The 27,959-nt window shown below is 46.0% G+C and overlaps 1 protein-coding gene across 8 annotated transcripts in view; it reads right to left on the reverse strand.

The window, feature by feature from the left end:
- The window catches only part of EBF1 (EBF transcription factor 1), a 347,508-nt gene that overhangs the window by 317,742 nt on the left and 1,807 nt on the right, over positions 1–27,959 (reverse strand). For all 8 annotated transcript variants that reach the window (XM_075900637.1, XM_075900636.1, XM_075900635.1 and 5 more), the window contains exons 2-6: positions 27,712–27,868; positions 27,154–27,217; positions 26,602–26,657; positions 14,961–15,034; positions 3,869–3,937 (exon numbers count right to left, since the gene is read on the reverse strand). In XM_075900637.1, the coding sequence (XP_075756752.1) occupies positions 3,869–3,937; positions 14,961–15,034; positions 26,602–26,657; positions 27,154–27,217; positions 27,712–27,868 (420 nt within the window). The remainder of the gene's footprint in view (positions 1–3,868; positions 3,938–14,960; positions 15,035–26,601; positions 26,658–27,153; positions 27,218–27,711; positions 27,869–27,959) is intronic.

Raw genomic sequence — 27,959 nt, forward strand, 5'->3', positions numbered from 1 at the left:
AAGACACATTTAGGATCAATTAGAGCGAAAGAACACTGAGCCAGGACAAGCCGCCGTAAACAAACTTTACAGGACTGAGGGAAACTTGGCCACACCCATGATAAGTGGACATCCACTGCCAGCCTCAGATGCTGCCAGACCAAAGAGTGCCAAACTAGAGAGATTCAACCTGTATCGCACTGACTAACCGTGCCATCTGGAAACAGTTGGGGCAAAGATTACCAGGCACACGGTTGTCACTTGGTGACACCCCACAGTAGAAGGACATATTGGCCAGTAGACAGGACATGACACTTTACACTGAAGTTTGTCTGCCACGGGCTGGAGATACTTTCAATCTGTATTATCTCAACCAGCAGGACTACTGTTTACTAAATCTGCCCATAAAAGGTAAGGGAAAACACAGCAAGCACTGATATCTCAATTGAACATCACAATCTGCAGTGGTCAGCTGGGTTTAAAAAAAAAAGTTGGCATGGGTGTCAGGGTACAAAAGCCATTTTCCCAAATCAAGAACTAATAGAAAGCTCCACTTCCCATCCTGCGTGATTTTTGTCATTATCATCTTTTCTGATTCTGACAAAGCAAACCTAATTAGGAAGCTCTCTCATTAGTCTTCCAGAAAAATTAGCACAGCTTATGCTAATTACTCCTGTAAAATTTAATAAACTCGTTGAAATGGGAATAGTCTAATGAGGTTTTATTTATTGAACTAAGATAACTGTAAGGAAAAAGGTTAGGAAAGAGGGATATCTAGGGGGGTAATAAAACCACAATTTATTCAATTCCTGCACAGTAATTTTATTGCAAACCTTATAAATTCAAAGATGAGTCACAATTTGAATGTTAAATCAATCTAGAATTTAAAGAAATAACAGGAAGTGCTACATTTTTGTTTTATCTAGGTTTACTATACAGCCCAGTGCTTCACTTGTAACAGGAATCGTTGTACATTCACGCAGTGACAATAATACCTCTGCAACAATTAGTTCTGGAGCTCCGTTTGGATACGTGTAAAACTGGGTTAGTGACCAAACATAGAGGCTACTCTAAAAAGACAATTCCACGCACACTGGGTTTTTCTGCCCATGAGCTTCCTTAAGATGACTGCTCTATAAGAAGAATAGATTTATCCCTCTCTTCTCTGAATTTGCTGAATTCTCTGATGCTAAATGTCTTTTGATCATTTTTACAGCCATCCAGCATGTTGTTATGATAGAGTAAAATATAAAGTAATTTTCTAGACTGGTCTCATTATAATCTATTAAAATTGTAATCCCATTTTGAAGAAAATAAAAGATACAGTCCATATTTCCTAAATATCTAGTTAAAAAATTTTAGGTTCATTGTAAAGGTTAACTCTGTAGCCCCAAAGACTGTTCTATATGTATCCCACAAATGGCTTTCTTGAATAACCAATCCAAAAAAGACAGTCAAAAAAGAGAGAAGAGGGCAGCGTTTTTCATGCAAATAAGGTTGTCTAAAAACCTGATAGTTTAGATGGTGATTCTGTGTTAAAGTTAGATGAAATTCAAAGATAAAGCAAGACATGGGAGGGAGTGCTTTATACCAAGTGACAAATAAATTCTGCTTCCTCAAATGCAAATAAAAATAGCTAAATACGGTTTTGGATCTCAATTGACACAGGAGCTGAAGATTTTATGCATACAGAAATGACAAGAAGCACAACTAAACACGTGTTCCTGGGCAGACTTTTTTTTACAACAATTTTCCAAGTACTCCTCTTAAGAATTACAGACTCCATATAGATAGGGGTCTTTATACTTTTCAAACCAAAAGGGGAAAAAAATGAATAGGATAAATGTCACGAGAAACATCACTGAAGCCACTAACTGCACAAAGCACGTACTTATTTGGCCAAAATTGTCTGAACTAGCTACGGCCAAGAAAAGGTTTTAAGTACCCTACTGGGACAGATGCAAAGCGGCAACAATAGAAGCCACACTAATGCGATCCAGGTAACACAATCCTGTTTCAAAAACAGAGGGAAGGCTAATTACAGCACTGCTGAGTCAAATTTCTTATCCCATTGCAACCCACAGGAACAGGTCAAAATCAAATGTTATTCAAACCACCGTCATATCAACCTTCTGTATCAAAGTCACAATTTAAAACCAAGTGAAGAACTTAAAAGCTTAACCCATTCACAAGCAAAAGGGGGTGCATGGCGGGAGGCAAGGTAAGATTTATATTATAATCTCAACCGTATTCAACTTGGGTTTTTTTAAACCTGTTATTTGAAATTGCAAGCCTTCTCTCCATTTCAGTAAAAACTGCTAATGTGAGTGCAACTAGGAAGTTAAATCAATTTTTTTCAGAAGTGTTTTGCTGTTTGTTTGTTTTTCTCACCATGAAAGCTGGTGAAAATCTGTACAGTTCACAGCTTAAATAAGTTGCAACTACCAGTTGTGCATGTTGGATTGATAAACAAAATATTTCTGTAAACCAGCTATTGGCATCGCAACATTTCACTTCTCAGTACAATGAAAAATGCATGGGAATTGCGTCGCTTTCATGTAACCACTTGAACACCCTATTTCATACTGTTCAATTCTGTAGCCTGCTTAGAGAGCTCTCTACAGAGGTGTGTTTTTATGTGTTCTTTTACTTCCCCTGTTGTTACCTAATTCTGATATTAAGCTAAAGGATGCACAGTTAAAAGAGATATATTTTACATTATCTCAGGACTTGATAGTTTTCTCTCCAAGCTGCCAAAACATGCCCTTACTCAACCAACTCAAACAAGAGATAAACCTGAAAGACTGCCTAAGTACAATGCCAACTGGTCTCTCTCTGCTGTGTTCTCTTTTCTATCATTCTGTTTTGCTGTGGCACAGAACAGATCTGATTCTTTAGCTTTTTTCATAAAAATGGACAATCCCGCACCAAAGTTATTTTGAGCTCAATATAGCGGACGTTAACGCAGACAATAAGACAAAGAAGAACTAGCCTCTATCCTGTGCTTTTCCTGTATATAAGTTAGTTTCCCTTCAGGGTCCCTATATTCACCGATTACCGTACAGTATTGCTTTTGATGACAGACAGTTTCAGTCCTTTGTAGCTATTTAACACTCTCAGAGTAATGCCACATAATAAACTGTTTATCAAATATGTTTCTGTACAATGAATTCCAATAATTAAAATCTAAAAATGACTATTCGGGTGCAACTTTGCATAATTTGCAAACAGACTGACAGTTGCTCAGAACAATTAAAACAGATTTATCGTTCTACAGTGATTTGCTTGGGCATGTCAGATTAGTAATATGGATTTGTTTAAAAACACAATAATTAAGACGGGCAAAATAAATTAGCCAACTGACAGGACAGTCAAAATAGCACTCCAACCAAAGAAAACAACCAGAGAAAAATCTTAGTTTGCAGATTTTTTTAAAACTGTTTTTATGCCTAAATAAAAACCTTAAAATGTAGATGGATTAAATCCAACAGGACAACTGTAGCTGAAAGTGATAATGATTCAAACATTTTTCAAATTAAAGTTAAACATTTATAAGCGCCCAACCACATTCCATAAATCATAAACCATTATTTTATTCCAGAAGCTTCCCTGGCACAGCATGTGAACTGAGCCACAGAAAGTCAGCAAAGAAAAATATCCCCTTTAGGAACATGAATCAGACAGCAAAAAATGGAGCATTCCAAAGAGCAGTTACATTCCATATGGTCCTTCCTTGGGAATCACAACCGCACACTGCAACGAATTCGGTATCAACAACAAAATTTCAGCCACAGAGACGCAGACCCCCTTTCCCATTCGCCACACCGCACAGGTGTGTCCTTATAATGAGGAATAAAATAAAATTGAAGGAAACAATCGCGGTCCTTACCTGTCAATTATCACTGGGTCTGATGGAGTCTCATTTCTGTTGCCACAGCTTTTCTTGTCACAACACCGGCTACGGAGCAAAAGGGAGAGGATTTAGTGCCAACCATTACCCTGTAAAATCATCATTACGAACACAGGAGGTTCAAATTGCAAGCTAGAGTTACCATCCTGCCCCGTCTGGAAATCAGCCGTAGTTAGTGGGTCACATATGGGTTAATTACTATGTTTAACTTCTTGCACAGCTGGTTAGTAATGGCAGACAAAGAGAAAGGGGTTTTGCCCGCTTTCACAAACAATAATTCAGGGATCACTTCAAATAGGGAGTATGATCTATCCCTTTTCACAGGGCACACAGACCAATACCAAGAGTGGGCTATTTTTTTTCCAGTGTACGTAGTTTTGACATCTGGGTTGGTGCTTACACTATGCACTCATATTATACTCTTGGTTTCCATGGGAAGTAGAAATTCCCAGCACAGTATTTTCCCCTTTCAAAATACTGATAGCTGGGAAGCTAAAACAGGAACACCATTGGCTGCTGCTTTTCATGCTTGTGTCTCTCTGTTTCTCTAAGTTTTCGGAGCATTTTAATGATTGCTAATAGTATGATGGAGAGTCCAGCGCCGTTGGCTCAGGTCGGACACAAAGCAGCCATGTGAAATGTAAGCTCCCTCTACCAGCTCCAGTGCTGACCTTGAGTCTTGGATTCTTTTGAACCAGGACGGCTCAGTGTTTCCAAAGAGAGCAAAGTTGTTGTTTGTGATGATTTCTTGCCAGGGGTTATTGTCTATTAAGAGCCTGGCTCATTAAAATATCACACAATCCCTAGCATCGGATATACCCATTTCTGCTTAGGGCAGAAACCAATTAGAGGTGGACCTAGACGTTCCTGGGAACCAAATCTCAAAGCCCGTGGACCCAACCAGGTACTTACCCACTTCCTTCCTTTCCCTAGTGGCAGAACCACCAGTACTCACCTGCCAAGGATCTCTCCCCCCTTAATAAGGGATCCCCCACTGGAGTAAAAGAACACATCCCGGTGCAGTCCCACCCCTGGCCTGCCCTAAGCCCATGCACAGACCCCTACCATGACCTCAGCTGTGCCCATTGTGTTGATTAGCTGCCCTGCCATGCTAGGGGTTGGAGAGCTGTGCACGGAGGATAGTGTCTGTGCATGGATCTAGGGGTGGGGCCCCTATGTTATCAGCTTGGCCACAGAGGATGGGCCCTCTGCCTTGGGCAGACTGATTGTGGGGTGACCCCATTTTATAGGGACAGCTGTGACCTTTGGGGCTTTGTTTGCATAAGCACCAGCCATCACCCCCTCTCCTGGCCCCATTTTTTCCCTTGCTATCTGGTTACTCCATCTGACAGGGACCAAGAAGCCTCACCATATACAACAACTATTCAGAGATTAATCATCAATGGTTCACAATCATGCTGGAAGCACATAAGGGGAGTTCTGCAGGGGTCTCTGTTGGGACCGGTTCTGTTCGATAACTTCATCAACAATTTAGATGATGGCAAAGAGAGTACGCTTATTAAGTCTGAAAATGAAACCAAGCTGGGAGGGTTGGCAAGTGCTTTGGAGGAGCACACATTCAAACTGATCTGGACAAACTAGAGAAATGGTCAAACGTAAAAAAAAAAAAAAAAAAAAATAGTCTAGCAGCATCTTAAAGACAAACAAAACATGTAGATGGTATCATGAGCTTTCATGGGTTCCACCCACTTTTGTGTACCCATGAGAGCTTGTGATACCAGATCTATGTTTTGTTAGTCTTTAAGGTGTTGCTAGACTATTCCTTGTTTACGTTTTTCCAGTTACCGACTAACTCTGCTACCCCTCTGAAGCTAGAGAAATGGTCTGAGGTAAATAGGATGAAGTTTAATAAGGACAAATGCAAAGTGCTCGACTTAGGAAGGAACAAACCATTTCACACATACCGAATGGGAAGTCATTGTCTAGAAAGGAGTACTGCGGAAAGGGATCTAGGGGTCAGAGTGGACCACAAGCTAAATATGAGTCAATCATGTGACACTGTTGCAAAAAAAAGCAAACATGGTTCTGGGCTGCATTAACAGGAGTGTTGTGAGCAAGACACGAGAAGTCATTCTTCTACTCTACTCTGCACTGATTAGGCCTCAACTGAAGGATTGTGTCCAGTTCTGGGCACCACATTTCAAGAAAGTTGTGGAGAGATTGCAGAAGGTCCAGAGAAGAGTAACAAAAATGATAAACGCTCTAGAAAACATGATCTGTGAGGGAAAGCTGAAGGAATTGGGCTTGTTCTATGATTCTATAACAAATACTTTTGTAAGCGTTAGATTTGCTTTGAGTGGAACTAAGTAAAACCGATAACCGTAACTGTAACCTCTATTTTCTATTTCAGCATTCAGGGTTAGGGTACCGGTAGGAATTACTGCTACTCTGACTTCCTCAGAGAGGCCTCGTCTAGACTGCAAGCCTCTTTCAAAAAGGGCTTTTTTGAAAGATACTTTCAAAAAAGCCTCTTTCGAAAAAGAGCATCTATACTACAACCAGTACTTTCGAAAAAGCAAGCCATGTTTTCAAAAGAGATTACCCAGGCAGTCTGGATGCTCTCTTTCAAAAAAGTACAGTTTGCATTACATCACACCTTTTTTCAAAAGAGCACTTTCGAAAAAAGGCATTCTTCCTTGTAAAACGAGGTTTTCCACGGTCAAAAAACTGCCGCGTTCTTTTGAGTTACTGTCAAAAGAACGCGGCAGCAGTCTAGATGCAAGGGAAGTTTTCAAAAAAAGGCCACTTCTTTTGAAAAAACCCTGTAGTCTAGACACACCCAGAGGGACTATTTTGTTCCTACAGAAGGCGGAAGAACACCAGTACAGGAAGTGGTTATTAGAAATGCCGCACTATATAAATAGCTCTGCTGGGAGTATGACAAAGGTTCTCTTATGCTGCTGAACAATAGAGAAAATAATATACAATAACCCACCAAGACTAGCGAGACAGCCACTAACCACACTAAAAACAACAAACAACAACAAAATGGCTTTACAAACCCAGCCTGTTGAAATGTGGTTTCCAAAAGGGGGTGGGAGAAACAGTTTCAAAGAGGGGGGAAAAATATATAATGCTTCTCACTCTCAAAGCTTCAAGGCAACTATTCAGGATTAAGACTTTTCAAAGGTAATGCATGCACAGGCTGTTCAGTTCTGTGCGAATCACAGTGTTTAGGACAGCCCCCAAAAGTGATCCATTTCACAGTACCATCTCACCCCTGATTCGCCAACAACATTAAAAGCCTCGATACACAAAATATATGAGAATTTAAGAAGGAATAAAATAAGCTTCTAGGCCATGGGAATTTTTTTTGCTGATAAAAAGGAATGGAGCTAGAATACATGGGATGGTGGAATGGACCCAAAACCAAAGTAGTAAAAGCCACTTATATTGTAAATGATTGCACTTGAAGTAGAAGCATTGTTAGCCCAAGTTAAGACACTGTCGTTCTTGTGATTAACATGCAACAGGGCCAGATTCTGGCATTCTAAGACTGCCATGTAAAAGAACGTTGCCCCATGAGTCGTCCCCTGGCTCCAAAAGGATTACTCGTAGAGAAAGATAGCATTGAATAACTAGCGTTATTTCGAAATACTGTCAAGCTGGAGGACTTCGTACTCCGACTCCTATAACCCTCATTGTACGAGGTGTAAGGGACAATGACCCACCACATGCAGATCCCAGTGTGTACACATGACCCAACTGGGGTCTCCTTGGTCTTGGAGGACAGGACAAGGAGCAATGGGAGAATGGTCCACATGGAACCAGTTCCTGGATCATGGCCAAATACCTCACCCTACTGGCGGGCTATGCATGCCCTTTGAAGGAGCCCCCCCATCATGAACAAGTCAAGGGTGGAGTGAAGAAGCATGCCTGAAGATGGGGAGGATCAACACATAGGAAGGCCACAGGGGGGATAGATTTGTTTCATTTCCTTGCAGGGAGAGTTTGCCTTCAAAAGTCCTTGAGTTGCCAATGCATAGGGCTTCCTGAGCAGTCAGGTACCAGTAAACAGGACTAAAGGGTGGGCGAACGCAGCCCTTTGTATTACGTGAAGGCAACACTTGGGCACCTGCCCTTCTCCTTGAAGATTTATGAAATATGAGGAAGGGCCAAAATGTTGGGGGTGAAGCATTTTTCCCCTGGTTTCTCTTTGCATTAGGAACTCAAGCATTGTCTAGCCTGGTTTTTCTATGGACAACTGGATGATTAAGACATCACAGCAAGCCTCAATTTGAAACCTCGTACACTGACATGAGAAGTGATTTTTTTCCTCAGTCTGATTCAAACGCTTTAGGTTTTGTTAATAGCTAATTAACACTTGGGATGGCAACTGTCTGTGCTAAATATGCTCCTCCCTCATCCCTTCAACTAAGAACCAAGAAAGCTCCCAATACTCCCAAAGTCCCCCAAGAAATCCTCTAGCTAACCCAGGGAAGATGTGGCTAAATATTCGTCATGCTTCTAAGGTTAAAAAGTACAAAAGAAAGGGGTTTTATTAAGAAATGTTTTTCTTTATACACCAAAATGAGAGTGGGGAAAGGCACAATCCCAATTTTTTTCCCTCCCTTGAAGATCACTTTTCAAAACACGATTTTCATAGGAAGAGCCAAAAAGAAACATGCTATGCACATGGGTTTAGTTGGAACATAAGAGCGGCCAGACTGGGTCAGACCAAAAGTCCATCCAGTCCAGTGTCCTGTCTGCCCGACCTAACCCCCATGAATTTATCTAGTTCTTTTTTGAACCCTGTTAGGGTATGCCTACATTGCAATGCTATTTTGGGATATTGGAGTATCCCGAAACATCCATCCTGCATCTACATAGCAAGCCCATTATTTTGGGCTCGCTATTCTGACATCCCTGTAAACCTCATTCTGTGAGGAGTAAGGGACATTTTGGAATAGCGCTTTATTTCGAAACTTGGTCCTGGGTCGACAGCTCCAAATAACGAAATAAGCTATTTTGAAATAGCATCGAAATAAGATCTGCAATGTGCATAGCTCAAATTGAATATCTTACTTTGAGTTACAGTGCTGTGGAGATGCACCTTTAAATTCCTGGATTTCACAACATCCTCTGGCAAGGAGTTCCACAAGTTAACTGTGTGCTGCATAAAGAAACCCTTCCTTCTATTTATTTTAAACCTGCTACCTATTAATTTCATTTGGTGACCCCTCACTCTTAAGCAACACACATTAAAACCAACCAAGAGGCTCCTAACCAATTCTAACCTGAACACAGGAGAAAGAGAGTATGCTGAGAGAGCCGTCTCATTTCGCTGTTCCTGCTCCCTTTACTTTCTTCTCCCTCCTTGTTTCAGATAGAAGCTGCTCTCCTTCATGTAGCCTACTTCCTCCCAGAGGCATAGCGAGGGTGTTATGCCCCCAGGGGCAAAGGCAAAATTTGTGCGCTGCCCCCATGAAGCAGGCCTCCAGTTTGGGGCCAGGCTGCGCATGCACTAACTCGCTGGTGAAGATGGAGGAGGGTGGGGCTGGGGGCGGCAGGCGGAAAAGGAGCAGGCAAGCTGAGGGATACCAGGAGGAACAGAGGGGGACTAAATTGGCATCCCCCTAGCATGGCGCCCTGGGGCAACTGTCCCCTCCCCCACTACTTCCTGCCTTCTTCACCCCAGTACCACCTGTATCCTCCCTCCTGTGAGCTGTTGGCTAGCATGGCCCCCGACGCTTGCCTTGCCTAGCGCCGACCATGACTGGTGCTTGTGCTGGTGGAAAGGGAAGGGGCAGCTCATGAGGAGCCGTCTCCCTTTGCACACGCATGGCAAAGGTCTCTTGGAATCACAGGCCGGGCGCTTGGGAACCCAAGGACTAGGAAGCATAGAGAGACTAGAAGCTACGCATCTCCCGTTCTGGAGCTGCCGTGGAAACAGCTGGGGGAGGCAGGGCGGGGAGCCACAGACAGTCCTGGCATGCGGAATTGCTCCCAACGCTCAGCCCTGCTCATTGGCTCTCCTGGAAGGGAGCGGCACCCGCCACGCAAGGCTGCCTGCACCAGGGAGCCCTGAACGCGACTTCTCCGCAGCGCGTGAACCCCGACGTGGGTCGTCCGCAGGGCGCAGCACCGCAGCTCCCAGCACCGCAGCTCCAAACTCCGGCCCCGCCCCCAGCTCACAGAAAACCAGGGAGCAGCAGCAGGCCCGGGGGAGGGGAGAGAGGTTTCACGTGCGGCCTCCCGCCCCCCAGCACAATCTCACTGATCGTCCCCATGCTCCGGAGGGTCACACCCGCCCACGGCCCCCCACTGCCCCAAGCGGGAGCCGGGTGTAGGACCACAGCTTGGGGAGGTGGACAGCAGTGAGGGGGCCCAGGCTGGCGGCTTAGGGCTGGGGCCGGGCACAGGGCTGGGGCTGGGCACAGGGCTGCAGCCGACCTGAGGAGGGAGGCCAGAAGCCAGGCCTGCAGCCAGGTGCAGTTCCACTCCATCCCTGCCCCCGCTTCATCCCTGGGCCAGGAACGGAGCCTCGGCCTTCAGCTAAGGCTGGGAACAGGGACAGGCAAGTGTGGGGCCGGGAATCTGGCTGGGGGACAGACAGGGGCAGGGCTGGGGGAAGGGAGGGGCCAGGTGTTGCTCAGGCCCTGCCGTGCCCCCCTCAGAACTGCCCTCCATGCCCCCTCAGGGGGTGCACCCCACTCTGCTCTGGAGGTGGGAGCGTGCACAGTCTGCTGCCACCCAGGAGCTGTGAGTGACAAAAGCATGCTCAGAGCAGACGGCATCCTCCCAGGAGTGAGATGCCCAACTCCAAAAGTCTCTACTGAGCATGTGCAAATGGAGTTTTTTGAAGAGGATGTTAACTTGGCCAAATAGGGGGGATTTTTATGGGGCTGGCACAAGGCCGCAGTCTGAGGCCAAGACAACCTTCTGCGCTCATGGGAGAGTTTCTCAGCTCAGCAACGGTAATTTTTTTTTTTTTAATACATGGACAAGCCTATGTTTCCTGCCTTCATTCTTGGAAATGGCAGAGCCATGCTACTTCAACGTTCCCCAAAATGCACCTGTTGCCATTCACCGTGCACAGGACATTTCAGCCTCAGTTATTTAATTTTGGCAAAGTTATAACCAACCCAAACCAGAGTTTTACACAGGAAAGCGTCAGGCAAGTCTAACTATACATGGTCCCTATTTTCACTGCCTCTGCGAAGAACCAATTCCATGGAGCCAATGAATTCTTCCCAATTGTTACCATGTCAGCCCAATGGACAGCCTTATTGTGTAATCCGCAAAGCGCTACAAAATCCCTACAAACGCCTGAAATGTAGCTCGGGCCCGCTTTTCGGCAACTAGCAAGAGGCTTTCCTGTATATTTGAATTCTTTGTCTTATCTACCCCAGAGTTTTAGTGCACTATAAATAAACAGCTTTTGTCACATCAATGCAAAGTTTTATTGTGCAGTTAGTCTTGATAGAAAGCTCTGCAGAAAGTTGTTTAGGAATTTAATATCGAAAACAAGCTATTTTAAAATACAGAGCCCTCTCTATTTCATGTCTGAAATGAAGAAATTTCATCTTAGGGAGAGCAAGCTGTCTTTCACACCATATGGCTAATGGTAGTGCATAGCAATTAGCTGGGCTGATTAATGGGGAACAGACTCTAATTTTATGCTTATAATTGAGGCTGCATTTGCACCCCTGGTGCAAATTCAACACATCCCCACCTCCACTTACAACAGGCAAGAAATCAAGAGAAATAGAACGGTGTACACTGTGGAGAGATGGTTTTTTTCCTCCACAGTCCCCTAAAGAGCATCACATTTGCAATTTAAAAGAGTGTTAGCAACACAATAGATGACAGATTTGTGTAATAAGGTCAAGCACCCTAGTAAACAAACAGCACCCCTTACAAATCTCGAGGCAGCCAGGAAAATCGTAAACTTTAACATCTGCAATATGAAATTTGAATTTGGTTTCTTCCCATCAGGCAGGCAACATTTGCCTGCGGTGGTCTGAATTCTTTTTCTCCCCCATACTTTTTGTTTTAGAAAAAATACAAAAGCAATTCATGGTAAAGACAGACAAGTGCAATAAAGAGTTTGAGCCAATGAATGTTAAGAACAAATATAAACTGCATAGAGAGAGGGAAAGACCGCATCTGAGTGTCAGTTTTTTCAGCATTCCAATAATGGAATAAATTTTATCTGGGTCAAAGTATATTGACATGAGTGTAAATCTTCGATGTCGATAAACATTGGACTTTGGGTGAAATCTATCCGTGTGTATATTCTGCAAGTTTTTTACAAAAAGTATGTCTAGGAAAATGAATGCATCGGTGTCTCTGTAATTCCTACTCTTTCAAAGAGAGACAAGGTGGGCGAGGGAGTGTCTTTTATTGGAGTAACTTCTATGGGGGAAAAAGACAAGCTTTCTGGCTCCACGGAGCTCTTACGGGCTTTCAAAGGAGTGTGCAGGGAGATTTCTGCCAGCACTGGCTCTGCAGAAAATGAAGCCGCACTTGACTGGGTTCCGAATGGGGATTTGGTTCTGCGCCAAGAGAAGTTATGGGGAGCTGTGCTGTTGTCTTCAATAGCGGGACAGTCAGGTCCTTGATGCAGAATGATTATTATTTGTATTGTGGTACCACCCAGAGGCCCTTAATTAGGTGCACAGACAGACAGATAGGCACAGAGGAGTAGCTGTGTTAGCCTGTAACTTTCAAAAAATGAGTAGTCTTATATATGTGTGTGTATAATATACACACACACACACACGTAGTTATACGTATATATAGTGTTAGTCCTGTAGCACCTTAAAGACTACACATTTTTTTGTTTTGTTTTGTTGTTTTTTGGAAGGGGGTTGTTTTGTTTTTGTTGGGGGGGGGGGGGTTGCGTGCAGGGGGGGGGTTTAGACATAGAAGCAGACAACCCTTGCCCAAAAAGCCCAGAATTTAAAAAGAAATCAGCCTATTATTCAGTAACATCAGCCCATATGGGTACCGACCCTCCAAACACTCCAGCAGGTGTTTAATTTCAGTCAAGGGACCAGTGCCGCCATTGTTGTTCTAGGACCGTGGGGGCCAACCCACTAGCCACATGTGGCTATTTGGCTGGTTGAGTGCGGCTAGCTGGCTCTCCAAATTACGTACATTTTCAGAAGAACGTGGCTAGTTCGCTGTAGCAGTAGCCACTGTACTGATTGGTATGCAGCCACAGAACTGCTTGGCTATCACGGCTCTCAGATGACCTATGCGTGCGCCACTCAGGGGCCCTGTGCCGTGAGGTGAGTTCATTGCTGAGTCTCCAAACGGCAGGTCGAGCAAACAGGCCCACGTATTTTAGGGGGATCTTGGGCTGCTGACAGGACTCTGCTGCCGTTGGTTAACCAAGAACAGGCTGGGAGTTCTTAGTAGAGTGAAATCCCAGAGCAGCACCCGGCGCCGCTCGCAGGCCTCGGTCCGCGCCCGACATCCCATACCAGAACTGATCATTTCCCTAGCACTGTGGGGAGCCACAGAGGCAGCAGAATCACTGCCGTCCTGCTACCCGAGGGTCTCTCCCCCAGACGGGCCAGGCAAGGATCCTAGCCCACTTGCTCCCATGCATGCTGTAAGGGAAGAACACCGCACCACACGAGAGCTGGGGGTTAAGGGGGAAGCTGGTGGCTTCACAGTAGTGCGGATCTATGGATACAAGCGTCAGGAGAAGGCCCAGCTGGGGAAGGCAAGCCCAAACCCTGCCCCTTCTGCCCAAAGCCACACCCCTTTCTCCATGACCACGCCCCTTCCACAATCTTCCCTCCCCCAGCCAAGCCCCAGCCAATCCCAGCCCTCGAGCTCAATCCTTCCTGGCCACCTGGAGGGGCAGAGCTGCCACTCCAGGCCCCCAATGCAGGAAGTTTGGGGAAGGCAATGCCTTCCCTTGCCTACATCACCCACCACCCATGTCTACTCAAGTGGTAGGCTCCGGTGGTGCCGAATCTGCCTGGAGATTTGCCCAGGCACACACACATCCACAGCCAAAGCTCATTCACCCAGATGCAGGCATCAGGGCTTGAGCCCAAACTGCTACTTTTTAGTAAATATTCTTCGGAGGCCACCGTGCATGCAAAGACTAAGTCGGAGTTTTTCACTGCTCCGAACCATAAGCGGCTGCCACGCTTCCCTGTGCCGCGCTGCAGAAGTCCATCTTTGTTGCGTGGCTACATTTAACATAGAACTGCTGTGCCCTCTGAGCCTGCAAAACTCCCACGAATGCTCCCGGGATGGCAGGTTTGGGGTCACTCACATGTTCGGAGGACTCTGTGAAAAGTTCTCCTGGGCCATAAAGAGAAAACGGGAGGGAAGAACTCTTACCAGCTAGAAGAGAGCCAGAGCCAGCCACCAGCTACAAAACGGCCACGTTAAGGAGAGTCAAGGCTTGGCTCTGCCAAGTGTAAAGGGCCAGCCCCAGAAAGGACGCTGGGGTTAGGGAGAGAGAGTTCCTAAAAAGAGAGCAGAGCTGCGAAGGGGCAAACGAGGAAACGAAGGAGAAAAGAGGATTTCCTGCCCCACGGTTGATATTTTGATATCACCAGTTGCACAGAGCGCTCACTAACTTCACCCACACTGACACGCGCAAGCCCCAGGAAAGACAAACTGCAAGGAAGGTTTGTGTTAAGTGGGAGAAGAGAGAGCTATAAATTTCAAGCCTGAACCCAGCTGAATTAAAGCCACCTGGGCCATCAACAGCACGCTTTGTCATGTGATTAGTGCCGGCACAATGGTTGGGAGGATAAATAATTACAGCGAGCAAGACTGAAATTTATTTATTTATTTATTTTTGGCGGGGAAACATATACTGGGCCCATTAATGCTAAGGTGTCTAAATGCAAACCAGTAGCAGCCTCCGAAGGACAAACCTTTATAAATAATCGAAAACGGGTCTGATGGCTGAGGCTTTGCTGCTAATTACATGAGCGGAATGCTCTTATTTTGGGGCTGTTGCAGGCAGGACAGACACGCTTAAGTCCTAAAATAGCTCCAGGGCCAACCTAGATTTGGAGAGACAAATTCATCTTCTCTTTTGCTAATTAACTGGAAACAGGATCTTTCTTACCTGCACATTATTTCATGCGTGAGCAGAACTCTGCACATTTCGGGGTTCTTGTCTTGGCCTTCATACACTATCGCCTAGAAACAAAACACAGTTTTAGCTCCACGCCACTCTGAATTTGGAGAATATAAAATGCACCACCACATTCTGAATGCTGAACTAGTGTTGCCGGCTAGATGCGTGATCTAGCGTGATCATACAGACGGTGTCGGGATTTGGAGTTAGAGAACACAGGCTGACTAGAGTTAGTTTCCCTCCTCTCTCGTTTCAACCGATACCTCAGGCACATCTTCAGAGCAGCAAGTAGGACGGGCTTTTTGAGTCGTGGAGACAACCACCGATTTCCTTTTAGTTCAGAATGAAATGTAGACCCACAAGCCAAAAGGACTGATAGCAACTTCAGGCCTATTCTAAACACACACACACACACACAAGCCAAAAGGGCTGACAGTAGGGTTGCCAGGTGTCTGGTTTTGAACCAGACAGTCCAGTATTTGAGCTTTCTGTTCGGGAAACAAATTGAGAAAATATAAATGAGAAAATAGAAATGTCTGGTGTTTTCTAAATAAGATGTAATGCAGATTGTGATGTAATATCAGTGTCGTGTATTTTTGTTGAAACCATCTGGCAACCCGAGTGGATAGCAACTTTGGGCCTATTCTAAACACACACACACACACACACACACACACACACACACACACGAGCCAAAAGGGCTGATAGCAACTTCAGGCCTATTCTCAACACACACACACACACACACACACGAGCCAAAAGGGCTGATAGCAACTTCGGGCCTATTCTAAACACACACGCCTCATGCATTTTTAATTCCAAAAGCAAGCATGTGGCCTTGCCCGTACACTTTTCCTACTAGCTACTGCAAAGCTTGGGGTCTGATGGATTCTCACTCCCGCCCCACAATGCTTGGTGGCTTGACAGAGGCAAAAACGAGATGAAAATCAGGCTCATTGAGTGTGAAGCCCACTAGGGAGTGGGTGAGAATAAAACACGGAGGCCTGGACACAGGAAGCTGAGTGGAGCTGGCAGGCAAAGCCAAAGTGCTGGGAATACGACAGGCCCCCTCTAACCCAGGGTCTCCCTCTGAAACACACGCACCAAGGGCACCTGGGCAAAGGGGGGCTGGAAATGGGCTGGCACTGGAGGCCAGGCTGAGCGCACAGAGCGGACTTAGGAAGGGTTTCTACCTGCTTGGCAGCAAGGAGTGTGCCCAGAGCAGCAGCAGCGCTGCCTCTGCAGCTGGTAGCAAGAAGGGATGATCTATCGCTATTGGCTTGCCCTAGAAAACGTTTAAACTAGGTCAGCGCCGTCTCACAATGTCACCCAGACACGGCACAACCCCGCCCGTTGCTGCCAGCACCCCGCGCACGGCTCCCTGCGGGGGAGCCAATGAACGTGCACATGGGCGCTGGATAACACTTCCAAAAGCTCCTACAGAATGTCCAAAGGGATTTAGGCTCCTACGTCCCTTGGGGTGACATTTTCCAAAGCCCCTAAGTCCCCACCACCCACACCCAGAAGGGTCTGCCCCTCCCAGGTGCCCAGAGAAGTCGTATCATGGCCGCCATGTGGGGCCAACGCTCTGTGGCGCCTAGGGGAAGAGAAGCAACTCTCCCCCGGGAAAGGTAATGAGGGAACAGCAGAGACGGAGGGTCCCACCCAGCTGAGGACAGCCTGGGAGCCACAGGGGTTGCAGTACAGTTCCTCAGGCCTGGCAGTGTTGCCTAGTGGGTAGGGCACTAGACTGGGGGTGAGGAGACCTGTGCCCTCCCTCATTTTGTCACAAATGCAATTCAGTTAACGCAAGAAAATCTCAGGTGGAAATTCTGCGAGGTGGACAGCATGGATCCAGAACCGCCTTTCCCAGGGACCCCGCCGGAGGAGTCAATACGCCCTTCAGAAGCGCTCTCCCATTCCTCGGTAACCTTTACTTGTACAAGTGCAATAGAGCATGGATACCCGGGGAACCTTCATGTCGCTGGTCAATTCAGCTAGTAGACCCTCACGCGGATGCTCGGAGAGGAAACAGGTTTGCTTCGTACAAACTGCCCCCATATATTTCTGACCCAGTTAAATGAAAGGTACAGAAAATGCAACTGAGCAACACATGATGAAGTCCCTGAAATCAGCAATAAAATAATGGCGGTAAATAAAAGTCTCTTCTGGTGCAAGGTAACATGAAAATGGAAATATGGAAACCGATAAGAAGTAACAAATTGAGGCCTCTTAATAGATGATAAAAAGAGATAATGATCGACTGGTTTGCGTTCAAAAATCTCTCCCATTGACATCGATAAGAGCCTTCCTACACAGAGCCATGCATCTTACGCACCAGTTGTGTGTAATATTAACAACACGCATTAGAATATAAGCGCAGCCAGGCGGGGTCAGACCAAAGGTCCATCCAGCCCAGCGTCCTGTCTGCCCACAGTGGCCAGTGCCAGGTGCTCCAGAGCGAGTGAATGCAACCAGGAAACATCCCGTGATTCCCTCCCCAGTCACCCATTCCCAGCCTCTGACACACAGAGGCGAGAGACACCATTCCTACCCACCCTGGTTAATAAGCATTGATGGACTTAACCTCCATGAATCTATCTAGCTCTTTTTTGAACCCTGTTAAAGTCCTGGCCTCCACAACCTCCTCTGGCAAGGAGTTCCACAGGTTGACCGTGCGGCTGCATGAAGAAAAACTTCCTTCTGTGTGTTTTAAAACTGCTACCTATTCATTTCTTTTGGTGACTCCTAGTTCTTATATTCTGGGAACAAGTCAATAACTTTTCTTTATTCCCTTTCTCCACCCCAGTCATGATTGAGCAATTCCACAAATAATATCCGGGATTGCTCTGTGTTGTCCTTGCATAAGATCCAGGCTCATTTCCATTGCATTGCTCCAGTTGTAGTATGTTTCCCTTCAAAGCAAGCACCAGTGTGGTTTTGCTGCGAGGAGAACTAGAAAGACGTGAAATACTCCGTTTCCCAGCATTCCACTGGCGGTCACTCCAGCAGGTGTGGCACTTCCCCACAGGTCTCTGGACCCATCTCCCATCAGTTCACAAACTCGTCAAGGCTGCTGCCAGTGCTGACATTCAGCACTTGTCAGAAGCCTGGTCCCACAAGCCCAGCCCTCCCGTCCTTACGGGAGTCAATGCCCACTGAAGTCACAGCCCCTAGCAGGATTGGGCCCTTCGTTTCCAATCAGCCTGCAGGAAAGCCGCAGGGGGGTTGAAAGATGGGCTGCACTTGTTAATGTTTGACACGGTCCCAGGGGGTGGAGCAAACCCAGAGAAGGTGGAGGTCACTCAGCTGGGAGGGTCGATTATACCACCAGGCAGACCCGGGGAGAGGGGAGCTTTTCAAACAGTAATTCCCATGCACCAATTATTGTGCCGAGAGCTTGCACCTGCTGGGCAACAAAAAAGCTGAAAAGGTGGGAGGCAGAAAAATTGTTCTCCATGGCCTCTGAGGACAGGACAAGAAGCAATGGGCTGAAACTGCAGCAAGGGAGGTTTGGGCTGGACATTCGGAAAAACTTCCTGCCTGTCAGGGTGGTTAAACGCTGAAATAAGTTGCCTGGGGAGGTTGTGGAATCTCCATCCCTGGAGATATTGAAGAGCAGGTTGGACAGACACCTGTCAGGGATGGTCTAGACAGTGCTTGGTCCTGCCGTGAGGGCAGGGGACTGGACTGGATTCCAGTTCTAGGATTCTATCCCTATTTTATTGTATGTGTCGAATGGGAATCGGGCTGCGTCTTTGTCTGGAAAGTGCAAGGGAAACAAACAGCTCAACTAGACGATCGATCCAGGGGCTCAACTCAGAATGTGACTGCAAAACTGGAAGAGAGCAAAAGTTACCCCCAAATCAAGTCACTGCACAGAGAGGCACCAGACCACTCCTGACACCCGCGGATTGGCCAAATGCCCGCTGAAATCACTGGGCATGCCCTTTCACATCATGCAGAATTGCACAAGATGAGCCAGCAAGAATTTCACCCAAGAAATGGCATCAGGATTTGGCCCATTACGGTTAAGCCCTGCTATTTTTAAAAAATAGGGTTCAGCTAACATGGGCCAACCTTGTGCCCACCAAAGTCAACGAGAGCAGGATGAGGTCTGCCAAAAACTACCAATGAGGACAAGTTAATTTAATTTCCTCTTTTCCTTTTCTTCCTCTCCTTTCTTCCTGCCACGATGCTTACTTAACCTCCAGGTACCTGCTTAAATAACCTAACTAAATAGCAATAATGAACATGCAGAGTCAACAGTGTGGTACCTAATCACCTTGTCTGTTGTGTTTATCGTCAGTGATCCTCTGCTCGGAAGCATGACGTTCTTAAGCCTTCCAGTGCATTAACTGTTAGATTTTTGCTTTGTTTGCACTTGACTATTGTTCCTGAAGGGATACCGATAGTAACATGAAAAAAAAAAAAGGACTCTGGCGTCTTCTTGGTTGCGAGTACATGGGATTGATCAGAAACTTATTTTCCAAACAAGTTGCCTCAACTTCACCCAAACCCAGATTATATTCCCCAGCTTCTTTGTGCAGAAGAATCATTCATTTACATGAAGCACACATCCAGTGGCCTGACAATAAAACGATTACCCGATGGGTCTATTGTTACTCTACGCACTCTCAGACTGTGCTGTTATAAAAAAAATGATTTCTACAATTTGTTTTGGAAAGGAAACAGGAACTGCTAAAGTTTCAGATCTTTACAGCTGCTACAAACCCAGATTATTTTACAGGAAGACGCTAAAATGGTGCTGCTGTGAAAAAAAAATCAGTTTTGCATTAAGTAAAGGCATTATTTCGCCAAAACTATCTTTGTTTTCCCACATTTTTCTTTCCGTCTTCATTTGTGCCGTCTGAGCTGCGGCGTGGGTTATTGTATCAGGATTCAGCTTGAGCTCAGGCATAATCATAATCATGCCAAACAGTGATCAGATTGAACAAAGAATTAAAGTGAAAGTTACTGTGTACAAAGTTAGATCAGTGTGAGGGGGGGGGTGAGTGTGGGACTAAAAATAAGTCTGCAAATACACACCGGAATCACATGGCAAAAGAACGCCAAAAGGAAATACACGGTTATATATTTTGTTTTTCCCCCTTCTTCTTTACTTTGATTGTAGTTTTAAATCAATGTATTTCCTACAATGGGAAGAAACTTTAGAAGGGGTTCTCCTTCTTGCTCTGTGTCAAAACATTCGCCTCAAACTTTACTTTCCATTTTGTAAAACCTTACTCCTATGAGTAACCTTCATACAAGAAGTCCACCGAGTAAGAGCTACTCATGCAAAAGAGTTAGCAAGATTGGCCCATAATAGAATAGTGCCAGATACAGATTTCAATTAAATGAAACAGAATATGAAGTATCAGTTGTAGAACACTAATTTCCAGAATATGAAAATTACTAAACGGGGCACACTACAGTCAGTCCTAGACTTCACTTTTCCAGGGGCACCAGATCCATAGGGAAAAAAGAAATATCAAATTAAGGGTCTAGCACCCCCCCGTGAAGAACAAAGGTAAAAGCTGCCAGAGTAAAGACTGCAGGATGGAGCCATGAAATAAGTGGGGAATAATCTAGAACGGTACAGAGCCGGATTTTGCTGTCTGCTACTCAAGAGTAATCCAAATTTATGCCAGTATTAACTGAGGGCAAAATATGGCTCCCGGTGTCAATTTACCAGTCAAGCACTCCTGTTTTCAGAACAGGATTAGAAACAACCCTGAAGGAATGAGATCATATTGAGTATATTTGGTTATGACACAGCCTTGATTTACAAGAGAGAGAGAGAGAGCGCATGTACCAAAAGCCATGCTCTGTTAAATGCTTCATTTATGTGTCACAACACAAAATGCCTCATTCATTGAAATAAAGGAGAATGAAAAACAATCAGATTTTTAAAAAGCGGCTCTTCTTAAAGAGGGGACTAAAAGGAATGTTGGGCAGAGATGTAGAGATTTATACATGTGTCCACATGGGCATATATGTACAGAGCGCGGGGAAAATTCTGACCCCATTTAAATCAATGGCAGTTTGGCAATTGATTTCAATGGGGCCATGACTTCTCCCAGAAAGAGTTATAGCTATCTCACCTATATATAAAATGCTGTCAGCTATAAGAGTGCAATACATTATTTTGACTCGGAATGATTGATTAACCATTAATGACCTAATTCTGCCCTCCTTACCCAGGCAAAATTCCCAATGATTCCAGTCGGGATTTCGCCTGCATACCTGATGCAGTACCGGATCCCAAAGAGAGTGGATTTAATTCTTTCTGTTAAGCTCTAACTAGAATTCACTAACATCTCATTATTGTATGCAATCTCTCTCCATCTCCGATGTGCCAGTCAGCTTTGTAACTTATTCATACAAATTAAATACATTTCTCTCGCCTAATATGTTCATTTTTAATGGTTCCCAAACATTCACATGGAAACAGCTCTAGCGTAAATATCCCAGAACAAATGGCTGTATGCTACACAGGAGGCAGCAGTTGGGCTGCCAGACTGGGAATGCACTAGGCCATCTGGCTTCAGCAGGCTCTCCAAAATCCTCAGCTTTGTTTTCTCCCCCAGACTCCAAACAACACATTTTCCACTGTGATGAGTTTACATTTTCCCAAACACAGGTTCTGGTCGTGCATGCAAATTCCCAACTTCTCTCTTCCTTTCTGCACAAGAAAATTAGAATCACCTGCGCTTTTGACATGTTACCAAAGGAATACGAAAGCTGCAAAAATTGGGCACGGTGTCATCTTGCCCTATCGGGGAGGGGGGGATGTTTTGTTTCGTGTTTTTGCTGCATCCCTGTTACTCTACCGAGTCTTTTTGGAATGCATTGATAACGGTTTCTTTACACAAATGCGTGACTGCCAATGAAGAATCTGGTTAGGGCACCAAAGGGAGAGCTGGTCAAATATCTGCAGGATGTGATCAAGCAATCCACAGGAAAAAAAACCACACTTGGAACTAGAGTTTAAAGAACTGGACAAAAAAAATCAAAACAAACAAAGTGCGTAAGGCCTAAACGAAGGACTTAGTAGGACTCTGGATAGTGGACTTGACTTGCAATATCTCAGATTTCTTAGCCTTATTTCTGTTCACCCGATCTCTATGTGCATGAACAGATGAAATAAAGGGAAGGGAACAGGGAAATATTTACGATTTAGTTCCTACATGTTTCCTAATAGTAAAATATTCAAACTTTATGGAAACTCAATTGCAGGACTGGGGGACATTTAAATACCTATATCCTTAGTCTTGTCTAAAAGCACCAGTTTTATCGGCGTGGGTACACGTCACATACTGCAGACAAATTCAAAATGCATCATTGTTACAGCCAGCCCCGTAGCAGTAGGAGCTGCTAGCTGACCAAAAGCAGCAGCTATAAAGTTTGGGATCCTACAGGGCTCTGAATGCAGGAGGAATGTCAAATGAGATGCTGGGATAATGTCAAAGAAAACTGAATGAAGGCAATATTAACATTTCATGCTTTTACCCTTAGAAAACTAATGTTCCCTACAATGAATCCAAAGAACGGAGGAGTGGTGTTTAGTATTTACAATTTAGAAACGATTGATACATTTTATAAATGTAGCAAGACACCTCCAAAGGGGTGAAATTAACGTGTCAGGCTGCCACTTCTTTGGTGAAGCTACCAAGGACCTGGACAGAGCAGGATACTACACACTTGGAGCCCAGTTCTGCACTCCTTGCCCAGGTAACACTGTGGTGGAAGCCACTCCCGTGAGAGAGGTACGAGCATGTTCAGATTTCGGCGCATGTACACACTGGGCCAGATCTACCTCCCATGGATGTCAGTGTCAACATTCTCAAGGAATTCCTTGCCAGCAGGCTCCCCTCCGAGGTCCCTTAGAATACCACACATGACAGAAAATGCATTCACCTCCCCACTGCATGTGAATCACCATGCAATGGGTATGACAGAGCTCTGGCCTGCTATGGGGGAGTGGAACATTCAACCACTCAAGAAACACTAGCGGAGCCTGATCTGTTTAGACTAGGAACTCTTAAGGCAAGCTCCTGGGAAGACAGACGCATGTTAGCAGGGCTTGCACTGAAGCACGCTAAAATTGGCAGTGTAGTGTCAGGCTTGAGAAACCAAGCTGCTGCCTAAGCTGCAACGTCCACAGAGCTGTTTGTAGTGTGCTGACTGGAGACCCTGTCCTAGTCATCTCACTCCCTACTGCAGTGTAGACATTAGGGGGTCAGGACCCTGTTATGCTGTGTGTCAACAACACCTAGCATAATGGGGCCCTACTGCAATAGGCGATGTCTAAATGCTATTATTTTCTATTTTAATTGTGGATGTAAAACTTTTGCTAAAATTACGAGAAATGTCTTATAGAGAGAGGAAGCTCATGGGTTTGATTTACTGGACATTCAAAAAAATCCTGCACAATTCACAGTAATCTAAAATGGGCAATTCACAGCTGCACCATCAGGAATGTTCATTAATCTGATCAGTTATAAACAATTTTACAAAAATCTGAGGCTCTCTTCTTATATATTCTGGGGATCTAACCTCCTCAAAGTTTTGCTTTTGTGGGATTTTTAAGTTGTCACCAGAAACCCCAGAGAAGCTGTAATTTCAGACCCGACATTCACAATTACTGAATATCTGTCTGTCTGTCTCTGTCTGTGTGTGCATGCATGTATTTAGGAGCACCATGAAGTCTCTTGCCAGTGAAAATATGCATGCTCCTGCAACTGCTTCAGTTTAAAGTAATGCTTTCATTATCCAATTTGTTCTGCGCCTTCTGTATTAGAATACGACACCTCTGAGGGGGCTGACAATATACATTTAACTTTCATTAAAAACTGGAGAAATGGTATTTCAACCAGACTTTGCAACATTTAATTACAGCTAGATGGTTTGAAAGTTACTCGAGAATCCCCTCTATAATTCACTGTGGCTAAAATATAAATGATATAGTCACATGTGGGTAAATCTGTGTCATATGCTGCTCTTTGCTGGCTAATGAGTATTTTACTGACTGCAATAAAAACCACCAAACCTCTCAAACAATTGCACTCAGAATAAAGAATATACACGCAGATTTACAGTTCGGAAATAAATATTAGGACATGCCTCAATTATGACATGTTTATTCACAACTTCTGTTAAAAATGATAAATATGTCCTTTTATAAAGGACTAGTGCAATTAATAGGAAATCAAATTAGCTTCCCCCTACAAATACCTAGTAGGAAAGCAAATTAGTTTTCCCTACAAATACCCTTTATTTCACTGTATCCTTAGTCTGAATTCAGATTTTAAACACTGACTGTATTACCCCTCCTGTGCCTTCCCAAATAAAATAAAATAGAGATTTTGCAATAGCTTTATATATTAAGACTAATTAAAAGCAGACAATTTCCCTTAATTGTAAATGTGGTTTATATCTGCATGATATGTTTTACAAATAAACTGTCTTTTCTCTCTCTCTCTCTCTCCCCAAAAGACCCTGTGATGACTTGATAATAATGAGAGAGCAAGAGGTCAAACTGTGCCTTAGGATGGACTCTTCATAGGCAAGATGCCTTTGTTAAGAAAATAATATTTTGACTCTGCTGTTCTACATAAATTAAAAGATCTGTTTTCAGCTGAGTTCCATGGGGGGGGGGGGAAGGGGGAAATAGCTTTGCATTTCTGTAATGATCTGAACAGTGTTTAAAGATAATATTCATTGATCATGCTTTTTGTATGGTCTATAGTGCAACACATGGGACTCAAAACAACTAAAAAAACAGCTAATGTATCAGAAAGGATTTTGTTCTAACCAATCTAAGCCTGAAAAATATGAGTGACACAGGAAATACTTTCCAAGATGTATTGTTAAAGGGCATGCCGGTGCTGTTTTAATCCATACAGTCTCTGGTTTGGAAGTGTATATTTAACACAGATCAGATGCATGGTTGAATTCTATATTATAATTACTCCAAGTTTCCTCTTTAAAACAAAAAACAAAACAAAAAAAAAGACAGTCTCCAATGGCAGGAAAAGATGTTTTGAGAGCATCAAAAACAGTTTTCTAAAACAAACTCAGCACATGCAACTTTACATTTTGGTGTCAAAAAAGAACCATACTACAAGCCACGAGAAGACTGTCTCAGCATATGACAGCAATTTGAACATGCCGGAACTGGCATTTTTTTTTTCCTTCTATGCAAGACATTTAATATTTTAATTTGCTTTTGTAAATAATACAGAGACTTTTTTTTTCCTATAGAATTGGAAAAAGTCCACTAACTGATTAAAAAGATGCAAATTCCAGGGAGGAGGGGACGTTTGAATATATTGAAATGGAAATATATTGTAACAAATGCTCTTTCAAATTAGCAGGATAGAATACTTGACTTAGGAATGCGAATTGTTTTGAAAAAACAATAACCAATTTTTTTCCAAAAAATCAGTACACGTAAATATTGGGTTTATATTTGCACACAAATAACATTGTGGGGTTATGGGTGTATACACACACTTTCTTCCCGAGCTCGAAACTAAATGCCATGTTTAAAATTAGTTTCAATCCGGTTTTTTCCCCCACAGCTGGCTCTCCTACAACTAAAAACAGTTATCTTTGCCCGTAAAACGTATCAAATCATTACGTCTCCTGCGTGCCTATTTTCAGTGGCTATTTACACAATGAAAACCACTCGTGGTTTAATCACTCTTCCTTTAAAACAACTAACCAAGTAATTGCAAATAAACAAAGGCTGAAAATTTGCTACGGTGCCCGGCTGGCGTTTTGAGCTTAGGGTCTGGTTGCTTATTTCTTTGCATTCTCGTCATTAGAGCAAAAAAGCAAAACAAACTCCCGGGCTGTAAAAAGCCTGTAGAGGATGGAGCGCGGGGTGTCTATTTTGTCAAACTGCTGCGCCTAATTAAAGCGGCCGATTTTTTGTAAAATACAAACACCCCCTGTCTCTGGTCGCAAATGCATCTTTCGAGCTCGGATCCAAGCCGGGTGTGCACGGAGGCTGGTTTTAGTCCTTCCCCCCGTGGCTCCCGGCCAGTCCAAACCCTAGGGGCAGAGGCGCTTTGGGGAGTTAGATTTCCCCTCCGGCCAGAGATGCCGTTTACACGGGCTCTGCGCCCGCTGCGCTCCGCGCCGGGTGTGGATAGCTCGGAGCGCATGGTGCGTTATTGTCCCTGTCTCCGGGAGGGTGCAGCGTGATCCAGGGACCTTAGCTCTGGATAAATCCCAGCGGCTGCTGGCGGAAGGGGATCCGAGAAGGGAACTGGGAAGAACGGGCCGGGACCAGCCTCCCCATCCGGAGAAAAGGGCTGACGGAGCGAACGCTCCTCCAGCTCCGTAACTCGCCAGCCCGAGAGACCGAGAAAGGTGGGTGGGCTGGGGCCGAGACATTAGGGCTGCGAGGGAGCCCAGCGCGGGGCTGCGAGGAGTAAAGGGGCCCCGAAAACTCCTGCCACTCACTGGGCTGCAGGGGGCCCCGGTGGCCGCTGCGGACCGCGCCCGTGTAAACGAACGAAAAGGGAACTTGAGAACCAGCAAAGGCACTTAGCACCCCACCCCCGCCCCAGCGGGCTGGGATCCGCCAGCCCAGCCCACGCCCTGCACGGGGACTTACTTGCTTGGTCATGGAGTCGATGAGGCGCACGTAGAAATCCTGCTCGGTCCTTATCCCTTGAAAAAAGAGGGAGTAGGGAGAATGAAGACGAGCAAGCGGCTGGAGGGGGCTGATTTGCCTGCGCACCCGCGGGGCATCTTCCAGCGGCGGGGGGGGAAGGGTCCCGACGCCCGCTCCTTTCACGCCAAAGCCCCCCACGCAGCAGCCAGCCTGTCCCGCGTGGAGCATCCGTGGTGCTAAAACTTCCCCTCTCGCAAGCTTCGGTCGGGCCTTGTTTTGCGTGGCTGGGGGAGGGGGGATCAATCAACACTTTTTTGGGGGGCAGGAAAACGTCCCAAGAGGAAACACGTCTCGGCTGCGCTCCGCTGGGCAGCGCGCGCTTGGAGAGCCCCACCCGCGCGTGGGAAGCCAAGGGGCGCCCGGAGAGGGCTGGACACCGGGGGGGGGGGGGTCCTGGCGCGCCCCGCTGTCCCGGGCCTTGGGCTAGGAGAGGGGGCGCGGCAGTGCCTGGCGGGGGTCCTGTCCCCGGCGTGCCCGCTCGCGGAGGCTCACCATTGCTATAGAGCAGCTGCAGCCGGTAATGGATCCCGTTGTTGGTCTTTTCGCTGTTCGCCTCCTGCGTTGGAGGGGGACACAGAGCCGGGGTTAACCTCGCCGCTAGCCCGCGCGAGTTGCGCGTCTCGCGTGGGGGTTCTCCCCTCCACCCGCCGCGCCTTCGGCCAGGGAGCTTGGAGGCAGCCAAGGAGAAGCAGCAAATGCTGCTGGGGGGGGACCCCGAATTGGCACCTTCCTCCGGCCAGGGCCCGCTTTGGGGGCTGGAGTGGTCAGTGTCCGGAGACTGGGGGCGATGGAGGGGAAGGGGGCGAGTCTGCCAGGCTCTGGGGGGGCGGATCTGGAAAGGGTCCAGGCGCAGGGCGCTTGTCGGAGGGGCAAAAGGATCGGGGCCCGTTGAAAGGGTGAGACTGCCGCTGCTCAAAACCTGACCCACCCTCGGGGGGACTTTCGGGGAGCTGGAAAACGCGGCCCCGGGAGCACCGGGGTCCGTGCCCAGGGGAGCCGAGGGACCAGGACCCCCCGGAGCCGAAGGGAGCAGCCGGGTGGGCCACTTACTTTGTCCTTCTCCACGAAGCCCACGAAGGCGGTGCGCTCGATCTCCACCGGCTGCCCCTGCCTGTCGTACAGCGCCAGCACGAAGTGGAAGAAGTTGGATTTCCGCAGGTTGGAGGGGGGCTGCTTCTCGAAGTGAGCCCGGGCCAGGCCCACCCCGCTGCGGCCAGAAAGACCGGGTTAGAGGGAGCCAGGACAGAGACCCCGTCGCCTCCCAGCGCCGCCCGGGGCCCCCCACGCCAGCACCCCGG

Source organism: Pelodiscus sinensis, chromosome 17 (genome assembly GCF_049634645.1).
Source record: "Pelodiscus sinensis isolate JC-2024 chromosome 17, ASM4963464v1, whole genome shotgun sequence".
NCBI lineage: Eukaryota > Metazoa > Chordata > Testudines > Trionychidae > Pelodiscus > Pelodiscus sinensis.